This window comes from Phocoena sinus, chromosome 21 (assembly GCF_008692025.1).
Source record: "Phocoena sinus isolate mPhoSin1 chromosome 21, mPhoSin1.pri, whole genome shotgun sequence".
NCBI classification, from domain to species: domain Eukaryota; kingdom Metazoa; phylum Chordata; class Mammalia; order Artiodactyla; family Phocoenidae; genus Phocoena; species Phocoena sinus.
This window is the reverse complement of record NC_045783.1, coordinates 31,039,372-31,055,264: the sequence shown is the minus strand read 5'-3', so window position 1 is coordinate 31,055,264 and position 15,893 is coordinate 31,039,372. Positions and strand designations below refer to the sequence as shown.

The following is a 15,893-nucleotide window of genomic DNA, read 5'->3' as shown; positions in this document are numbered from 1 at the left end:
AAGAACAATATGGAGGTTCCTTAAAAAACTAAAAAGAGAGCTAACATATGATCCAGCAATCCCACTCCTGGGCATATATATCCAGAGAAAACCATAATTCAAAAAGATACATGCACCACAATGTTCACTGCAGCACTATTTACAATTGTCAAGACATGGAAGCAACCTAAATGTCCAACAACAGATGAATGGATAAAGATGATGTGGTACATATATACAATGCAATATTACTCAGCCATAAAAAGAATGAAATAATGCCCTTTGCAGCAACATGGATAGACCAGGAAATTGTTATTCTAAGTGAAGTCAGACAGAGAAACACAAATATATGATAAGACACATATGTGGAATCTAAAAAAAACAGTACCAATGAACTTATTTAGAAAACAGAACCAGAATCATAGACTTAGAAAACAAACTTATGGTTACCAAAAGGGAAAGGTGGGGAGGGATAAATTAGGAGTTTGGAATTAACATATACACACTACTATATATAAAGTAGATAATCAACAAGGACCTACTGCATAGCACAGGGAATTATATTCAGTATCTTGTAATAACCTATATAGGAAAAGAATCTGAAAACGAATAGATATATGTATATGTATAACTGAACCACTTGGCTGTACACCTGAAACTAACACAACATTGTAAATTAACTATACTTCAGTATAAAATTAAAAAAAATTTTTAAACAGAAGATACAAATAACTAAAATTAGAAATGAAATGAGGACATTACAACTGATACCACAAAAATAAAAGGATTATAAGAGACTACTATGAATAATTATATGCTAATTGCATAACATAAAAAACATAAACTCCTAGAAACCTAACACCTACCAAGACTGAAATACACAAAAATATTAAAGATATTACTAGATCAATAATGAGTAAGTAATGAAAATGAATCAGTAATCAAAAACCACATAATAAAGTAAAATTCAGGACCAAGTAGATTCACTAAAATCTTCTATCAAACATTTAAAAAAGAAAGATCCCAAGAAATATTTACACATTCATGTTCCTTGCATCATTATTCACAATAGCCAAAAGGTGGAAGAAACTCAAACGTCCATTAACAAGTGACTGGATAAAGAAAATATTGTATAGGTACACAGTGGGATATTATGCAGCCTTAAAAAAGAAGGGCATGCTGTCACATGTTACAACATGGATAAAACTTTAGGACATTATGCTAAGAAAACATAATACTCTGTACTCCTTCATTAGAAAACAATTCAAGAAATAGGTGATTTCACACTGGTGGGCTATTTCAAGAAAAGGCACTAGAACTTCTTTTGCAAGCTCCCTACTGGGTTTCACAAAGGTTGCAGTTAATCCTCATACCTGCCACTGGTAACCACATAGCAACGTATATTTTGTTTAAAGGAAGTTGTTCAGGGGCTACCCTGGTGGCGCAGTGGTTGAGAGTCGGCCTGCCGATGCAGCGAACATGGGTTCGTGCCCCGGTCCGGGAGGATCCCGTATGCCGCGGAGCGGCTGGGCCCGTGGGCCATGGCCGCTGAGCCTGCGCATCCGGAGCCTGTGCTCCATGGCGGGAGAGGCCACAGCAGTGAGAGGCCCGCAAACCGCAAAAAAAAAAAAAGTTGTTGAAACCTTTTAAACTGTATTTCTATGCCTTTGAAATCTCAGTAAAGAACATTCTCTGTGTGAGGAAAAACAGGTGGTTAAAAAGTAATCCTGTAAAAAGAAAAAAAAAGAGAAGAGAAAAGAAAGAAGACTACAAAGGTTTTAAGATACTGTATCAATAAAAGGCCACCAGATTAGATAAAAAGGGTCTGAGATTGATAAAAGTCCAAAAACATCTCTGGGCTACCAACCAAATAAATAAATGGTTATTGGTTTAGGCCACTAAATTTTGGAGTGGTATGCTACACAGTAAGAGATAATTTACACTTATCTTAAAGTCTACTTTGTCTGATATTAATCTAGCTAAACAGGTTTTTAGAATATTTTTATGGTATATTTTTTATAATCTTTTACTTTCATGACATATATTTTTGACGTCAGTTGTAAGCAGAGCGAGTATGTACGTGTGTGTGTGTGTGTGTGTGTGTGTGTGTGTGTCTTATATCATACTCTGTCTTTGCTTTTAATTAAACTTTATCTTTGGATTTTAACTGCAGTACTTAATCCCTCTATATCTAATATAATTACTTACATATTTGAGTTGAAATATTTTATCTTAATTAGCTTTTAATTTGTTCCACATTTATGAAACAAAAGTTTAATGTACATTTTTCTTTCTCTTTATTGCTTTCCTTTTTTTGATTATGATTAAAATTCTGCTTTCCTACTTCTAATTGCCTTGTCATTTTGTAAGAATGTGATTTTAGTGTATGTGTTGACTTTGTACTGGGTCAGCTTAGCCACGCTAAAAAACCTATCAACTCTTTAATGAGTCATACACTTCAATTTTTGTCACCTCTGCCAAGAGTTAGCTCAGCTTCCCTGCCTCATATTCACCTCTTCAGAACCAATGACTTCCTTATGGGAAAAAATATCTTTATTTTATAACTCATATCTTAAAATTTTAATATCTCAAAATTTTGTGGGTCTAATCTATGAGCTTTTGTTTTGCTAACCCTTGTACATGGTGGCTAAGTCTCTTATGGATTTTGAGCTCATATATGGCTGATATTAATCTGCAGGAATCCTGCTTGAAGTTGCATTCCTCCAGAGAGAAATACTACTTGCCTCCATCAGCTGCCCTCAGATCTACCAACCTGGGACAAATGTAGCCTCATAGCTTAGAATCTACTAATTGCCCATGCTGTATAAATTCAAAACCCAAACCTATACAAGACCTGAAGTACAGTCATGCATCCTCAATATGAGAATTTTGTTCATTTTCTGTCATTTCATTTACCTTGAACTTAGGAGAACAAAACATAACTTGTTCCCCTAGAACTTAGCTAGAACAAAACATATAACTTGTTTTCTCCCTTTGCTTAGAAGGAGTGGCATATTTGCTTTGTAGACTACCCTTCTAATTAGGCTTAGGCAATTAGATATTATTGTGTGCGGGGGTAGGGTTTGGAGGAGTTCTAATCTATGCTTCCACTGAGGATGTAGTCCTTTTGAAAAAAAGAAAAATAGCTGGCAAGCTTCAGAAAATGAAAAGATAGTTCACTTTACAAAAGCAGTTAGAGAGCCCAGAATACAAAATAAATGAATTAACAAAAACTTGGTGTATTCATAATTTTTAAGCATTCACTGCAAAAGCAAAATAAACTTTTATCAAAAAATGGTTTTAAAATTTTTATTATATCCTTGAAATCAGGTTAAAGACGATTGTTAAATCATTTAAAAATAACAATGCAAAAAAAAGAACCTACCAGATTTTTATCCACAATAATATACATATCAAGATATCGGGGGAATAACTTGAAATAGCCAGGTCTCTGAAAAACATACAACATGAGTCTTGAGAAATTTCCAAAAATTTGCCTTCTATTGAAATTACGTTCAGAGATAAACTGAGAGACGAGTTGATACTGATCAAATATTAAGCTGATTTTCAACTACAAAATTTATGTACTATTCAGAAAATTCCAGTCCAAAGCATGCCTGTGATTAATAAGAATTTTCAATGAGACTCCAAGCTATACAAGAACCCAGGTATATTTCGATTTTTGCAGTAGCTGAAATTAGAAATATTAAGTTTATAACTTTCCTTAGCCTTATGATAATTTTTCATAGTAATCTTCCATGTGCACAGATTTTCTGCAACCAATTATTAGAACTACTTTTGACAAACAATGTAGCTTAGAAAAATATTACTAAACTTTACAATCATGGGCAGTTCACTAGAGCCAGGAAAGTTATTTATGGCAGCTTACAGGTCTTTGTGGAGGAAGAATTCATCAGTTCGCTTTACATGTACCTTATGTAAGCCACTGATATTATTCATTTCTGAATTCTCACATTAACAAAGACTCATTTAGAAATCTACATCACATATTATTTTCACCTAAATTACCAGAATAATTGAGGAAAAGAAATAATTTACATTAATTATCCAAATGCCCACACAAGAAAATTAGGTTTTTGCTTTATTTAATCTTATATTCACATATCTGTTTCCAAGATTACCTAAGTTTTTGCTAAACTTTCACCTAACAACAAGCATAACAAAGAACTTAATTTCATTCTCCATCCATTTGAAAAGTCATGTAGAGCCATCATGAAAAAGTAAAACAAATTTAAAATTTGCATATCACCATATTTTGCTCTGAAAGTATTTTTTATTTCATAAAATTATACTGAAAAATTTTAAATTAAACAGTCCACACTTACTTCTGAACTTTTTCTGACTTGATACTGTGAGCTATCATAGATATAAGTGTCATTTTCCCATAACAGAGGAATATTAGTTATATCATTTTTTTCTTCATGAATCATGTGCATGAATCCTGATACAGCTTCCATTGGTTCAATTCCATATGAGATGTTTTTAAACTGCAATATTCCCCTGTATGTTAAAATAATCAAAACAAATCTGATATGATTCTACTGAAACTATGAGAAATGTTGGCCAAAAATTTTTTTACATTTAAAGTCACTTTATTTTTCTATTTATCTCTTTATTCTTTGAGGTGTTGCTCCAGAACTGGACCAGTAATAACACAGGATATGTATGGCTTTTTATTACAAATATTCTAATAAAAATATTTTGATTATCTTAAAGAAAGAAGGTTAGTGGCATGCATCCATGTGCTTAAAGGGGTTAAGACCTCTACCTAGGGTGTTGATTTTCTAAGCCAACCTTTAGGAGCCATAGACACTCTTTTCCTTGGTCTTAGGTCCTTTTCTTCTCTTTGAAATCTCTACCTCTCCTCTGACACTTCACGTCTTAAATCATTTATCTGTGTGGCTGAGTTAAAGGTGCTATGCGCCTAAGAAAGACTATGAGCAGAGCCAAAGTACCTGTCAGACTCAGGCATTCCACACTGTCAACCATTCTAGGAAATTAAGACACGAGTTAAAACATAAAGAATTTGGGAAAACTAGATTAGTATGGAGAGACCCAATCAGCACCTCCCACACTCAAGATTGCTCAAAGCCTCAAGCAGCATATCCTGTTAGAATCAACAAGTAGCCTCCCATCTGGAATGGATGCTGCCGGGGTGACACACTTTATTTTATCAGTAATTCTGGTTCACGCCTTTGGGAATTGAAATAACAAAGGTGACTGTAGAACTAGAAAAGATACATAAAGGATCAACTTATAGACTGGCAAGATCTAGTACTGGCAAATGGAATGTCTTTAAAGAGGCTACAACCTGAGTCCTGAACAAATGTTGAGGGATACAAGAGAATTTGGAAAACCTGCAACATATCCATGATAATTGCAATCCATCTGAAAAAAAATACACAGAGAAAAACAAATGGATAAGTTCTTTTTGAAATGGACATCCCAGATATCTCACTTATACCTTTTACTTTCACTACCTTAGTACTTTAATATGAGTGGCCATTACCCAATGAAGTTGTGCCAGGTAGAAATAAGAACTAGTCCACATTATTCGATTTCAGTGAATGTGTAAAATAATATTCTAAACTTGCATAATATTTGTATTTTTAAAGAAAATCCAGAAAAAGAAATCTGTAACAAAATACCTAAGTCTTACCTGAGCTAACAAAGGCTGAGAATGTTGGGTGTCATCTTTGTCATAAGAATAAACAACAGAAGCTGAAGATAAAAATGATCTAGGCAGAAATCACCAAAACATGGTCAAATTGTGAACAGAAGACATAGAAAAATTATTCTTCATAATACAAATTTTCCTTTTGAGGGAGAAATTTAAAGTAGTGCATTATCTTGGCATATCCTATTGCCCCAATGCTTGTCATTTACAATAAATTAGGGGCAGAGGCCACTGAGCCTGCGCGTCCGGAGCCTGTTGCTCCGCAACGGGAGAGGCCACAACAGTGAGAGGCCCGCGTACCGCAAAAAAAAAAAAAAAAAAAATTAGGGGCAGAGGGAGGCATTTTAATTATAGTGACACATAATACTAAAATGCATGATAATGAACGACCTAAATTGCTAGAAATATCAAATAGCGAAATAACATAGGTCTCAATTTCCAACAAAGAACTTTCAATTCTCTGTCATTATTGCTCATTAATTCCAGATTTTAAACTTGAATCTCAAAATTAAAATGTAGGGTTAGGACAGAATTTTGAAAGATTTTTTAGCATCACTACAAATTCATATTCACTAAGCTTAACTAAGTACCAATTCTTCCCAATAACCTGGGTCTGAATTTTCTTTCATTCTCCTTAGTAATTATTCAGAAACTTGACACCGCTCCTGTCAATCATCTCAATAACTTCCATGTCACCTCATCAGATCACCTGTACCCATCCTCACTCCTTATATTTATTCCCAGAGAACGACTACTTCTTTTGTTCAAAGCAAACACTTGTGCTATGCGTCCTATTCTGCACCATGTATTGAAGATACATACTTTATTGGTACTGTAATTTCAAACTCTTCCTCTCTACTGGTTTTTATCTTAACACTATTGAAAAGTTTATTGTCAAGTCATTATTATCCTAAATAACTCTCCCTTGGCCCTGTGTCCTCCTCTAGCTATTCCCTACATATTTTCAATTCTCAACAGATTTTACCAAAAGAGTGGTCTACACACAGTTTCTTTGCTTTGTCAATTCTTACTCACCCTGAACTGCTCTGGAAAAGATTCATAACCACCAGAATGTCAAATCCGAAAGACAGTTTTAAAATTATCATTGCACTGGACTTCTAGCATCATTTTGAAAACTGTGACCACTCACTCTAATCACTTATTTTACATCACACATCACTCTTCTGCTTCTCTTCCTACCTCCCTGACCCTTCTAGCTTGATCTCTTTCGGTAGAACCGAAAAGAGAAATATTGGTCTTTCCCAAGATTCCGTCTTTAGCCACCAGTATATTTGTAAACACTCTGTAAGCTCTCACTTAAAAAAAAATTACACCAAATTGATTACTGCTAAATCTATATCCCTATTGCCAATCTCTCCTTAGAGATTCAAATTCCTATATTCATATACCTAAGGGAAAAAAAACCCACTTGAATATCTTATAAGCAATGCAAACCAAACTCACTCCTTCCTCACGTAAATATCTCCTTCATTAATATCCCTCATTTTATTACACTATAATCTACCAATTTTCTTAAGCAACAACTAAATTATCCAAGATTCCTCACTGTTTCCCATTCTACCAAATCTATCCTCAAGGTTTACTGAATTTTTCTTTCCAGCGCTATGATCATTGTTCAAGCTGCTATCATCACTCACCTAAACTATTATATAATCATACAATTAGACACCTTACCTCCACTTTTACCCCCTCAGAAACAGCCTATAAAGACTCAACGGACCTATATAAGTACATGCTTAAAAACATTTTGGCTTCTAATACCCTTATCGTGGCATTCTAGATCTTCTACAGTCCAGCTCCTGCCTACTTTTCCAAAATGTTTTACTTCTATCCTCAATAAATATGTCCTTCAGTCATTCACACTACTTTTTGCACACCACAAAAATCCAGTCTGTCTCAAACCTGCACATGATTTCCTTGAATCAGAATGTTCCCCAACACCACCTCACTTCTTCACAGAGCTAACTATCTTCGCTCAAGTCATCTCTTTCCAAAAAGCCTTCTCTGATTTCCAAAGAATACTATCTACACATTTATCTTAGTAACGCATTATAAAACAGTTCTCCATTTCTCTATTGATGTGTTTGAATATATCTTTCTATATTATAAATTATTTACCTGTATCCATGTTTTATTGCCTTTTGTATGCCTATGACTTTACCCAATAACTGATATACAATAGGTACCAAATGTATATATGTATCAAATATACATTTGAATTGAGAGGGAAGAGATATAGGAACATATGCATATGTATAACTGATTCACTTTGTTATAAAGCAGAAACTAACACACCATTGTAAAGCAATTATACCCCAATAAAGATGTTTTAAAAAATGAAATAATCCTATTTGTAATTATTTTTAAAAATCAAGAAACCAAAAAATTAAAATTTGAAAAGATAAAATACTTACTGCTTTTTAAGATGGATAAAATATGGTTTTCCTTCTATTGTAATGATGTAAGCAACCTGTACATGAGCATCCAAAAACATTTCAATAACACTTGTAAATAATATATGCAAAAATGTCTTCTTCAAGTTATGCTCTTAAAACTGACAAAATTAGGAACAATATATAGCTATCATATGTGCTTCCCTTCCCATGTGGATGTTGGAATCTTCAGGATTCTGAATTGAATTGCCTCCTATTCACCGTTACTCACATATCTGAGGGACAAGCTTGCTGATAATTACCTTTTGGCTTAGACACACACCACCAATTTACCATGCCCAAGGCAAATGCCAAGATGCCCACCTCACTTGAGAGAAACCTTTGCTTGCTTACTCCCAGCCCTCCTGGGAAGTAAATTTTCCTGCTCATTGGAAGACACACTCCTAAAAGACAGAACTACAAGAAATCGACTATATCTCGATAACACAATAAGTACCATTGCACTTTGTTTATCGAATGCAAGCAATGAAATTCCTCTGGAATAGAAGGTAGGAGAGGATAGAGGAAGGGCAGAGACATGTCTAGAGAACCCTCTAGAAGATAACAGAAAATATAAGATTCATTAAATTATTTATTTGGTTAATTTAAAAAACTTATTTTAGCAAGAGAAATAGCCATTTAAAAGTTTTCAGTTCTTTAACTTTCTACTATAACAGAGCAAGATTCATTGCAGCAGATAAATGTTCTAAGAATCATTTGAATGGCGCTCTACAAAGACGTCTAAGTGGAATCTTGAGGGGACCTGAAAATTGCACCCTCTAAAAATGCCTTCTTATTAAATAAATATGATGAAAAAATAAAGGGGAATATGATAGCACCAATAAAATTTAAAATCCACATGTCTTACAAAGCAAAACAACAACAAAACTAGGATGCAATTAACAAGAAATGTACAAAACTGAGAGGAGAGAAAAACTCAAAAAAGACATCATCCAGAGCTTCTACAACTTTTCATCCAACTGTTTGGAATTGTGTTCCCCTCCATCCAAATTTACATGTGAATTCCTAACCTCAGTCCCTCAGAACGTGACCTTATTCAGAGACAGGGCCTTTACAGAGGTAATCAAGTTAAGGTCATTAGTGTGGGCCCTAATCCAATGTGAGTGGTATCCTTGTAAAAAAAAGTAAATTTGGACACAGACATACACAACAGGAGAATCCCACATGAAGATTCATACGAAGACATCTATCTATAAGCTAACAATAGAGGCCTGGAGCAGATCCACCCCTCAAAGTCCCTAAAAGAACCAACCCTGCGAACACCTTGATCTTGGACTTCTAGCCTCCAAAACTATGAGACAGTAAGTTTCTGTTGTTTAAGTCACACTGTTCATGTTTCTTTGTTACGGAAGCTCTAGTAAATGAATACACCATTTTTTCCATTAAAAAATTACAACAAATGCTAAAGAACAAGATAAATTTTAAAAAATACAAATAAAAAATAGAGAATAATAACAAAGCCACAGTAATATCTATAAAATGACCATGATTAAAATGAGAAGATGGAGAATTTCAGTAGAAGTATAGAATCTTTAATAAAGTAATTAAAATCAGAAAGACATTTCTGATTTTACAGAAGAAAAAAATCAATATCTGTTATTAAAAATTCAATAAAAGGGTATAAGAGAATATTAGACACAGCAGGGGATAAGATTAGTGACAGGAATATAGGTCAGTAGAAAATATCCAGATTGAAACACAGAGAGAAAAATATGAAAAAGAAAAGAGAAATGTGACCAATGAAAAATGTCTAACACTTATGTAATTATAGTCCAAAAAAATATGATAAAGATAAGACTAGGAAAGAAATGACATTTTAAAAATTCATGGCTGATACTTTCAAAGCTTATGAAAGGTATCAACCCACAGTCTCAAAATATTCTATTATTCCAAATCAGGATGAACACAAAGAAAGTAAACCTAGGCATGTCATGCTCAAACATTTAAAACAAAAGACAAAGAGAACATACTCAAAAATGAGTAAGAGAAAAATGACCCATTACTTTCAAAATAATTCTTAATAAATTATGTGTGGATGGATCTAGAGACTGTCATACAGAGTGAAGTAAGTCAGAAAGAGAAAAACAAATTTTGTGTATTAACGCATATATGTGGAATCTAGAAAAATGGTACAGGTGAACCGGCTTGCAAGGCAGAAATAGAGGCAGATACAGAGAACAAACGTATGGACACCAAGGGGGGAAAGTGGTGGGGGGCGGGTGGTGATGGGATGAATTGGGAGACTGGGATTGACATATATGCACCAATATGTATAAAATAGATAACTCTTAAGAACCTGCTGTATAAAAAATAAATAAAATTTTAAAAATAAATAAATAATGTGTAACTCTACGACTGAAACAATGGACACCAGAAGGCAATGGAATGACACCTTTAAAGTTTTGAAAGAAAAGTAGGAGTACCTATACTAACTTATATTAAGACTTCTGATAAAGCCACGGTAATTAAGGCAGTGAAATATGGGTCAAAATAGGAAAAACAGTCCAATGGCACAGATGATAAAAGGGTCAAGCCAACAAGAAGATATAACAATTGTAAATATATATGCACTCAGCACGGGAGCACCTCAATGCCTAAAGCAAATACTAACAAACACAAAAGGATGGATTGAGAGTAACACAATAACAGTAAGGTTTTTAACACTCCACTTACATCAGTGGACAAATAATACAGACACAAAAGTAATAAGGAAACACTGGCCTTAAATGACACATTACAAATGCACTTCAGAGATACTTACAGAACATTACATCCAAAAGCAAAAGAATACACACTCTTTTCAAATGCACTTGAAACACTCTCCAGAATAGGTCACATATTATGCCAAAAACAAGTCTCAGTGAATTTGAGAAAACTGAAATCACATCAAGCATTTCTTTTCCCAACCACAGAGGTATGAGACTAGAAATCAGAACGAGAAAAAAACTGCAAAAAACACAAACACGTAGATTCTGAACAATATGCTACTAAACAACTGATGTGTCACTGCGGAAATCAAATAGGAAATCAAAAAATACCTGGAGACAAATGAAAACGGAAACAAAGTGATCCAAATTCTATGGAATGCAGCAAAAGCAGTTCTAAGAGGGAAGTTTCTAGTGATACAAGCCTATCTCAGGAAACAAAATCTCAAATAAGCAACCTAACCTTACACCTAAAGGAACTACAAAAAGAAGAACAAACAAAACCCAAAGTTAGTATGAGGAAAGATAATGAAAAGATCAGAGCAGAAATAGATGACATAGAGACTTAAAAAAAAAACAAAACATGAAACTAAGAGCTGGTGCTTTGAAAAGATAAATGAAATCAATAAAACTTTAGCCACACTCATCAAGAAAAATGAGGGCCCATATAAAATCAGACATAAAAAAGCAGTTATAACAAACACACCAGAGCTACAAAAAATCATGAGAGTACTGTGAACAATTATGCACCAATAAAATGGACAATCCAGAAGAAATAGATAAATTCTTATAAATGTACAATCTACCAAGACTAAATCAAGAAGAAATACAAAATACGAACAGAATTGTAATGAACTGAATCAGTAATTTAAATAAACTCCCAACAAACAAAAGTCCAGGACCAGATAGCTTCACAGATGAATCCTACCAAACATTAAAAGAAGAGTTAACATTTGTCCTTCTCAAACTAGTCCCAAAAAATAAGAGGAAGGAACACTCCCTAACTTATTCTATGAAGCCAACATCAGCCTGATACCAAAACCAGACAAAGACATCACACACACACACAAAAAAATTATAGGACAACATCACTGATGAACAGAGGCAAAAATCCTCAACAAAATATCAGCAAACCAAATTAAATAATATATTCAAAGGACCATACACCATGGTCAAATTGGATTTATGTCAAAGATACAAGGATATTTCAATATCTACAAATCAAATATTGTGATACACCACATCAACAAATTCAAGAGTAAAAATCATATGATCATCTCAATAGATGCAGAAAAAGCTTTTGACAAAACTCAACATCATTTATGATACCTCAACATAATAAAGTCCATATCGGACAAGCCCACAGCTAACATACTCAGTGGTGAAAAACTGAAAGCTTTTCCTCTAAGACCAGGAAAAAAAGCAAGGATCCTCACTCTCATCACTTTTATTCAACATAGTACTGGAAAGCCTAGCCAGAGTAATCAGACAAAAAATAAATAAAAGAAAATCAAATTGAAATGGTAGAACTACAACAGTCACTGTTCCATACAACATGATACTATATATAGAATATCAAGAGGCCACCAAAAAACTATTAGAACTAATAAATGAATTCAGTAAAGTTGCAGGATACAAAATTGATATACAGAAATCTGTTGCATTCTATACACTGACAATAAACTATCAGAAATAAAAATTAAGAAAACAATCCAACTTACAATTGCATCAAAAAGAATAAAATACCTAGGAATAAATCTAACCAAGGAGGTAAAAGACCTGTACTCAGAAAACCATAAGACACTGATGAGAGAAATTGAAAATGACACAAACAGATGGAAAGATATACTGTGTTCATGGATTCGAGGAATTAATATTGTTAAAATGACCATACTACCCAAGGCAATCTACAGATTCAGTGCAATCCCTATCAAACTACCAATGTCATGTGGCTAGAAGAGCCATACTCAAATAACTAGCTTCTGCAAGTTAGCAAATCAATGACAGCCCAAAGTTTCTGAAAGTCAGCCAGTCAGTGACAGCCACAGCTTCTAGATAGGAGTAAGTGCCTCCCTCCTCTGACACTGCACTGATGAGGATTCTGAAAGTGAGAAGACCAGCAAGTACTCTTCCTGTACTAACTGCACTAACACAGCTGAGAGCCTGCCAGCACCTGAACACTCACTTCTGAAAGCCCATGGCTCCCTGACACCAGGCTTCCCAAAACCTTACATAACATTAACTCTGGCTTTCTTCAGAAAGACTGTGTTTACAACTGGCCCTTACAGGCAAATTCCCCATTTTTTAAAATAACATATCAAGTTCAGTTTATAGTTTGTTCACAGGTTCACAATCTTTTCAACAGTTCAGCTCATTTATGATTAGTTATGAGTTTGAACATGTGAGTTTCACTGACACAGCTGCAAGATTTTCAAATTCAATATTTTCAATTCTTTTTGAAATGGTTTGGAACTACTACCTATATTTTTATATGTGTATATTTAAACCCCAAAATGTCAAAAGGCAAGTGCAAATTTTGTAATGAATTTGCTAACAGTAGAAACTCCTCAACTGAGGAAAAAGTCCTTTTGGAGCTCTTTGTGCAGTTTGCAATTGTTCACTAAACATCAAAAATGGTGGAAAGTCAAATATAAACCAGCACATACTAACAGCTAGGCAAAAAAAATAAATGGTTTCCTCCTACAGTACCAAAGACGGTCATATAACAAATTTGGGGGATTAAGAAAAATTCAGAGGAAGAAGATGTAAGACTTGTAGCAGGCACTGTACTGGTTTTCCACTCTGCGTACCAGCAGTCTTTCTGCCCAAACGTCTAGCTGAATGCACAACTACCAGAAATACCTTTTGATTCCAAAATTGCAAGCAAATTTTCAAGTGCCAAGTTAAAATCCACTGCCACTATCAAAGAAGTAACACCAGCTGGCCCTATGTTTAACACCTGTGGACCCTCATCCTGTAAATATCTATCTGAATGGGTCCATTTTACCCAAGATGATTTAAAATTACACTGGCCAAAATGAAGAACTTTTGACATTCCCAAATTAGTTTACCTCCACATGCAATTGGGAAAAAAAAAAAAGTGTAACAACTAGGCAAAATGAGTGGGAAGCTTATTTAATTGGTATCTAGAGGCCTCTAAACACAACACGGAGAAATTTGTCCCCCTCCAAGCTATGGCTGAAAAGCTGACCCAGACTGTCTCTTAACTTGAAAAATCAGCTCATCTTTCTCACTTTCACTCACTGATCACTTTCAGCTCTTCCCTGACTAACTGAAAGTTGAGGTAAGTAGCTGAGGGCAAATCCGCAGGCCTAGGACGAGGGGCGGGGCCCAGAAAACTCAGTAATCAAGATAAGTACTACTTCAATGCAATACTTTAAACAATCAAAATTAATGCAAAACTTCCGTGATGGAAAAAAATATCAATACCTTCAAGAAAGACAGGATCTGACCTGGTCTAACCTCATTCAGCCTCATCCTAATCCCAGTTCTTTGCCACTCCCTTTAATTCTGCACCTGAGTCAAGCACTTTGCTTGCCTTTCCCTAGTGCTGGCCCCTAGTGCTGGCCCCGATCCTCCTTAGAATCCTTCGTCCTCAACAGAAACACACACACACACACACACACACACACGGTCACACACACAAATACACATCAAAATGCTCCTCCCTGTGAACCTGGCCTGAGTGGTCAGCTGTGCCTCCAGAGCTGGAGCCCACCTTCAGCTACTAGGGTCTTGATATTAAAAGCAACTTAACACAATTTAAGAAATAAAAATATTTTTTCCCAATTACATTAGTTTCTGGATGTTCTATTGCCTCGGATGTTGAAATCTTTTCAGGAACTGTGGTCTGCAGAAAGCTTTTATGAGGATCTAAAACAAAAAATAAGCAGTTACTGTGATACTTGTAATCTTGCATTATTCATTTCTAAACCCAATTCATTTGTTTCTCTACATTACCAAGTTTTTCTTATAATCTATGCATCTACTTTTCCTTTCTGCTGTCCTTCGGTCATTCTTATGGATAAATTTCTTAAGCCTTGTCAAATCTTAACTTTTTATTCTCTACACACACACATACACACACACACATACACACACACACACAAAGTTAGACTGCTGTAGGTAGAAAAAGGCCACACCTTTCATTTCTGTCCGTTTTCCAGACAAGAGGAAACCACCCCACGGAAATGAAAAGATTTTCCCCCGGAGGCTGCCTCTCTGCCTCCTTAGCTGCAGTCCTCGAGCCAAGGGGTCGGGAGCTGTGGGAGGTGAGGGCGAGGGGCGAGGGGATGGAGGGAGTACTGGGCCTGGACCCTGGACCAACGAGGGCAGCCCCCCGACCGAACACAAGCGAGGGGAACGGTCTCTGGACTCACTGTGGCCCCCGTGCATGCCCGCCTAGGCCGGTGAGCAAACCAGCAAGAGGAACATGGCTCCGCTTACTGGAGCCGCGCTGGCCCAACAGCGACGACCGTTGCGCTGACTGAGGGCGGAGCGCGGGAGCGAGACGCGAGCCAGCAGGGGGCGCACGGGGAAAGCGCCGGAAGGAAAAAGCCGGCGGAGCGCTCGGCGGCCTCGGGCCGCGGCGGGCGCGCGCGCCCAGCGTGCCGCGGGTGGGCGGGTAGGGCGGGGGGAAAACTTTCGGTCCCTAGTTAAGGAAGGAAAAGCCGCGCGAGTTCCAGTTCTCAGATGAAGGGGGTGCCTGGTTTTGTTTGCGTCTTTTCCTTAGGCCGGCGGTTTTTTTTTTTTGCGGTACGCGGGCCTCTCATTGTTGTGGCCTCTCCCGTTGCGGAGCACGGCTCCGGACGCGCAGGCTCAACGGCCATGGCTCACGGGCCCAAACCGCTCCGGCGGCATATGGATCCTCCCGGACCGGGGCACGAACCCATGTCCCCTGCATCGGCAGGCGGACTCTCAACGACTGCACCACCAGGGAAGCCTAGGCCGGCGGTTTTTGAAGTAATTTCTAATCCCAGTGAAGAGAAGGAGCAAGGATGAAATGCTCAAGTTACC

General features: G+C 36.3%; 1 protein-coding gene across 1 annotated transcript in view; it reads right to left on the bottom strand.

The window, feature by feature from the left end:
• Positions 1-15,342, bottom strand: part of LOC116746886 (disintegrin and metalloproteinase domain-containing protein 5-like) — a 139,523-nt gene extending 124,181 nt beyond the window's left edge. Inside the window, exons 1-7 of the mRNA XM_032618655.1 lie at positions 15,257-15,342; positions 14,671-14,750; positions 8,113-8,168; positions 5,660-5,738; positions 5,312-5,388; positions 4,326-4,500; positions 3,365-3,430 (exon numbers count right to left, since the gene is read on the bottom strand). Coding sequence (XP_032474546.1) covers positions 3,365-3,430; positions 4,326-4,500; positions 5,312-5,388; positions 5,660-5,738; positions 8,113-8,168; positions 14,671-14,750; positions 15,257-15,272 — 549 coding nt within the window. The 5' untranslated portion in view covers positions 15,273-15,342. The remainder of the gene's footprint in view (positions 1-3,364; positions 3,431-4,325; positions 4,501-5,311; positions 5,389-5,659; positions 5,739-8,112; positions 8,169-14,670; positions 14,751-15,256) is intronic.
• Positions 15,343-15,893: the final 551 nt, after the last annotated feature.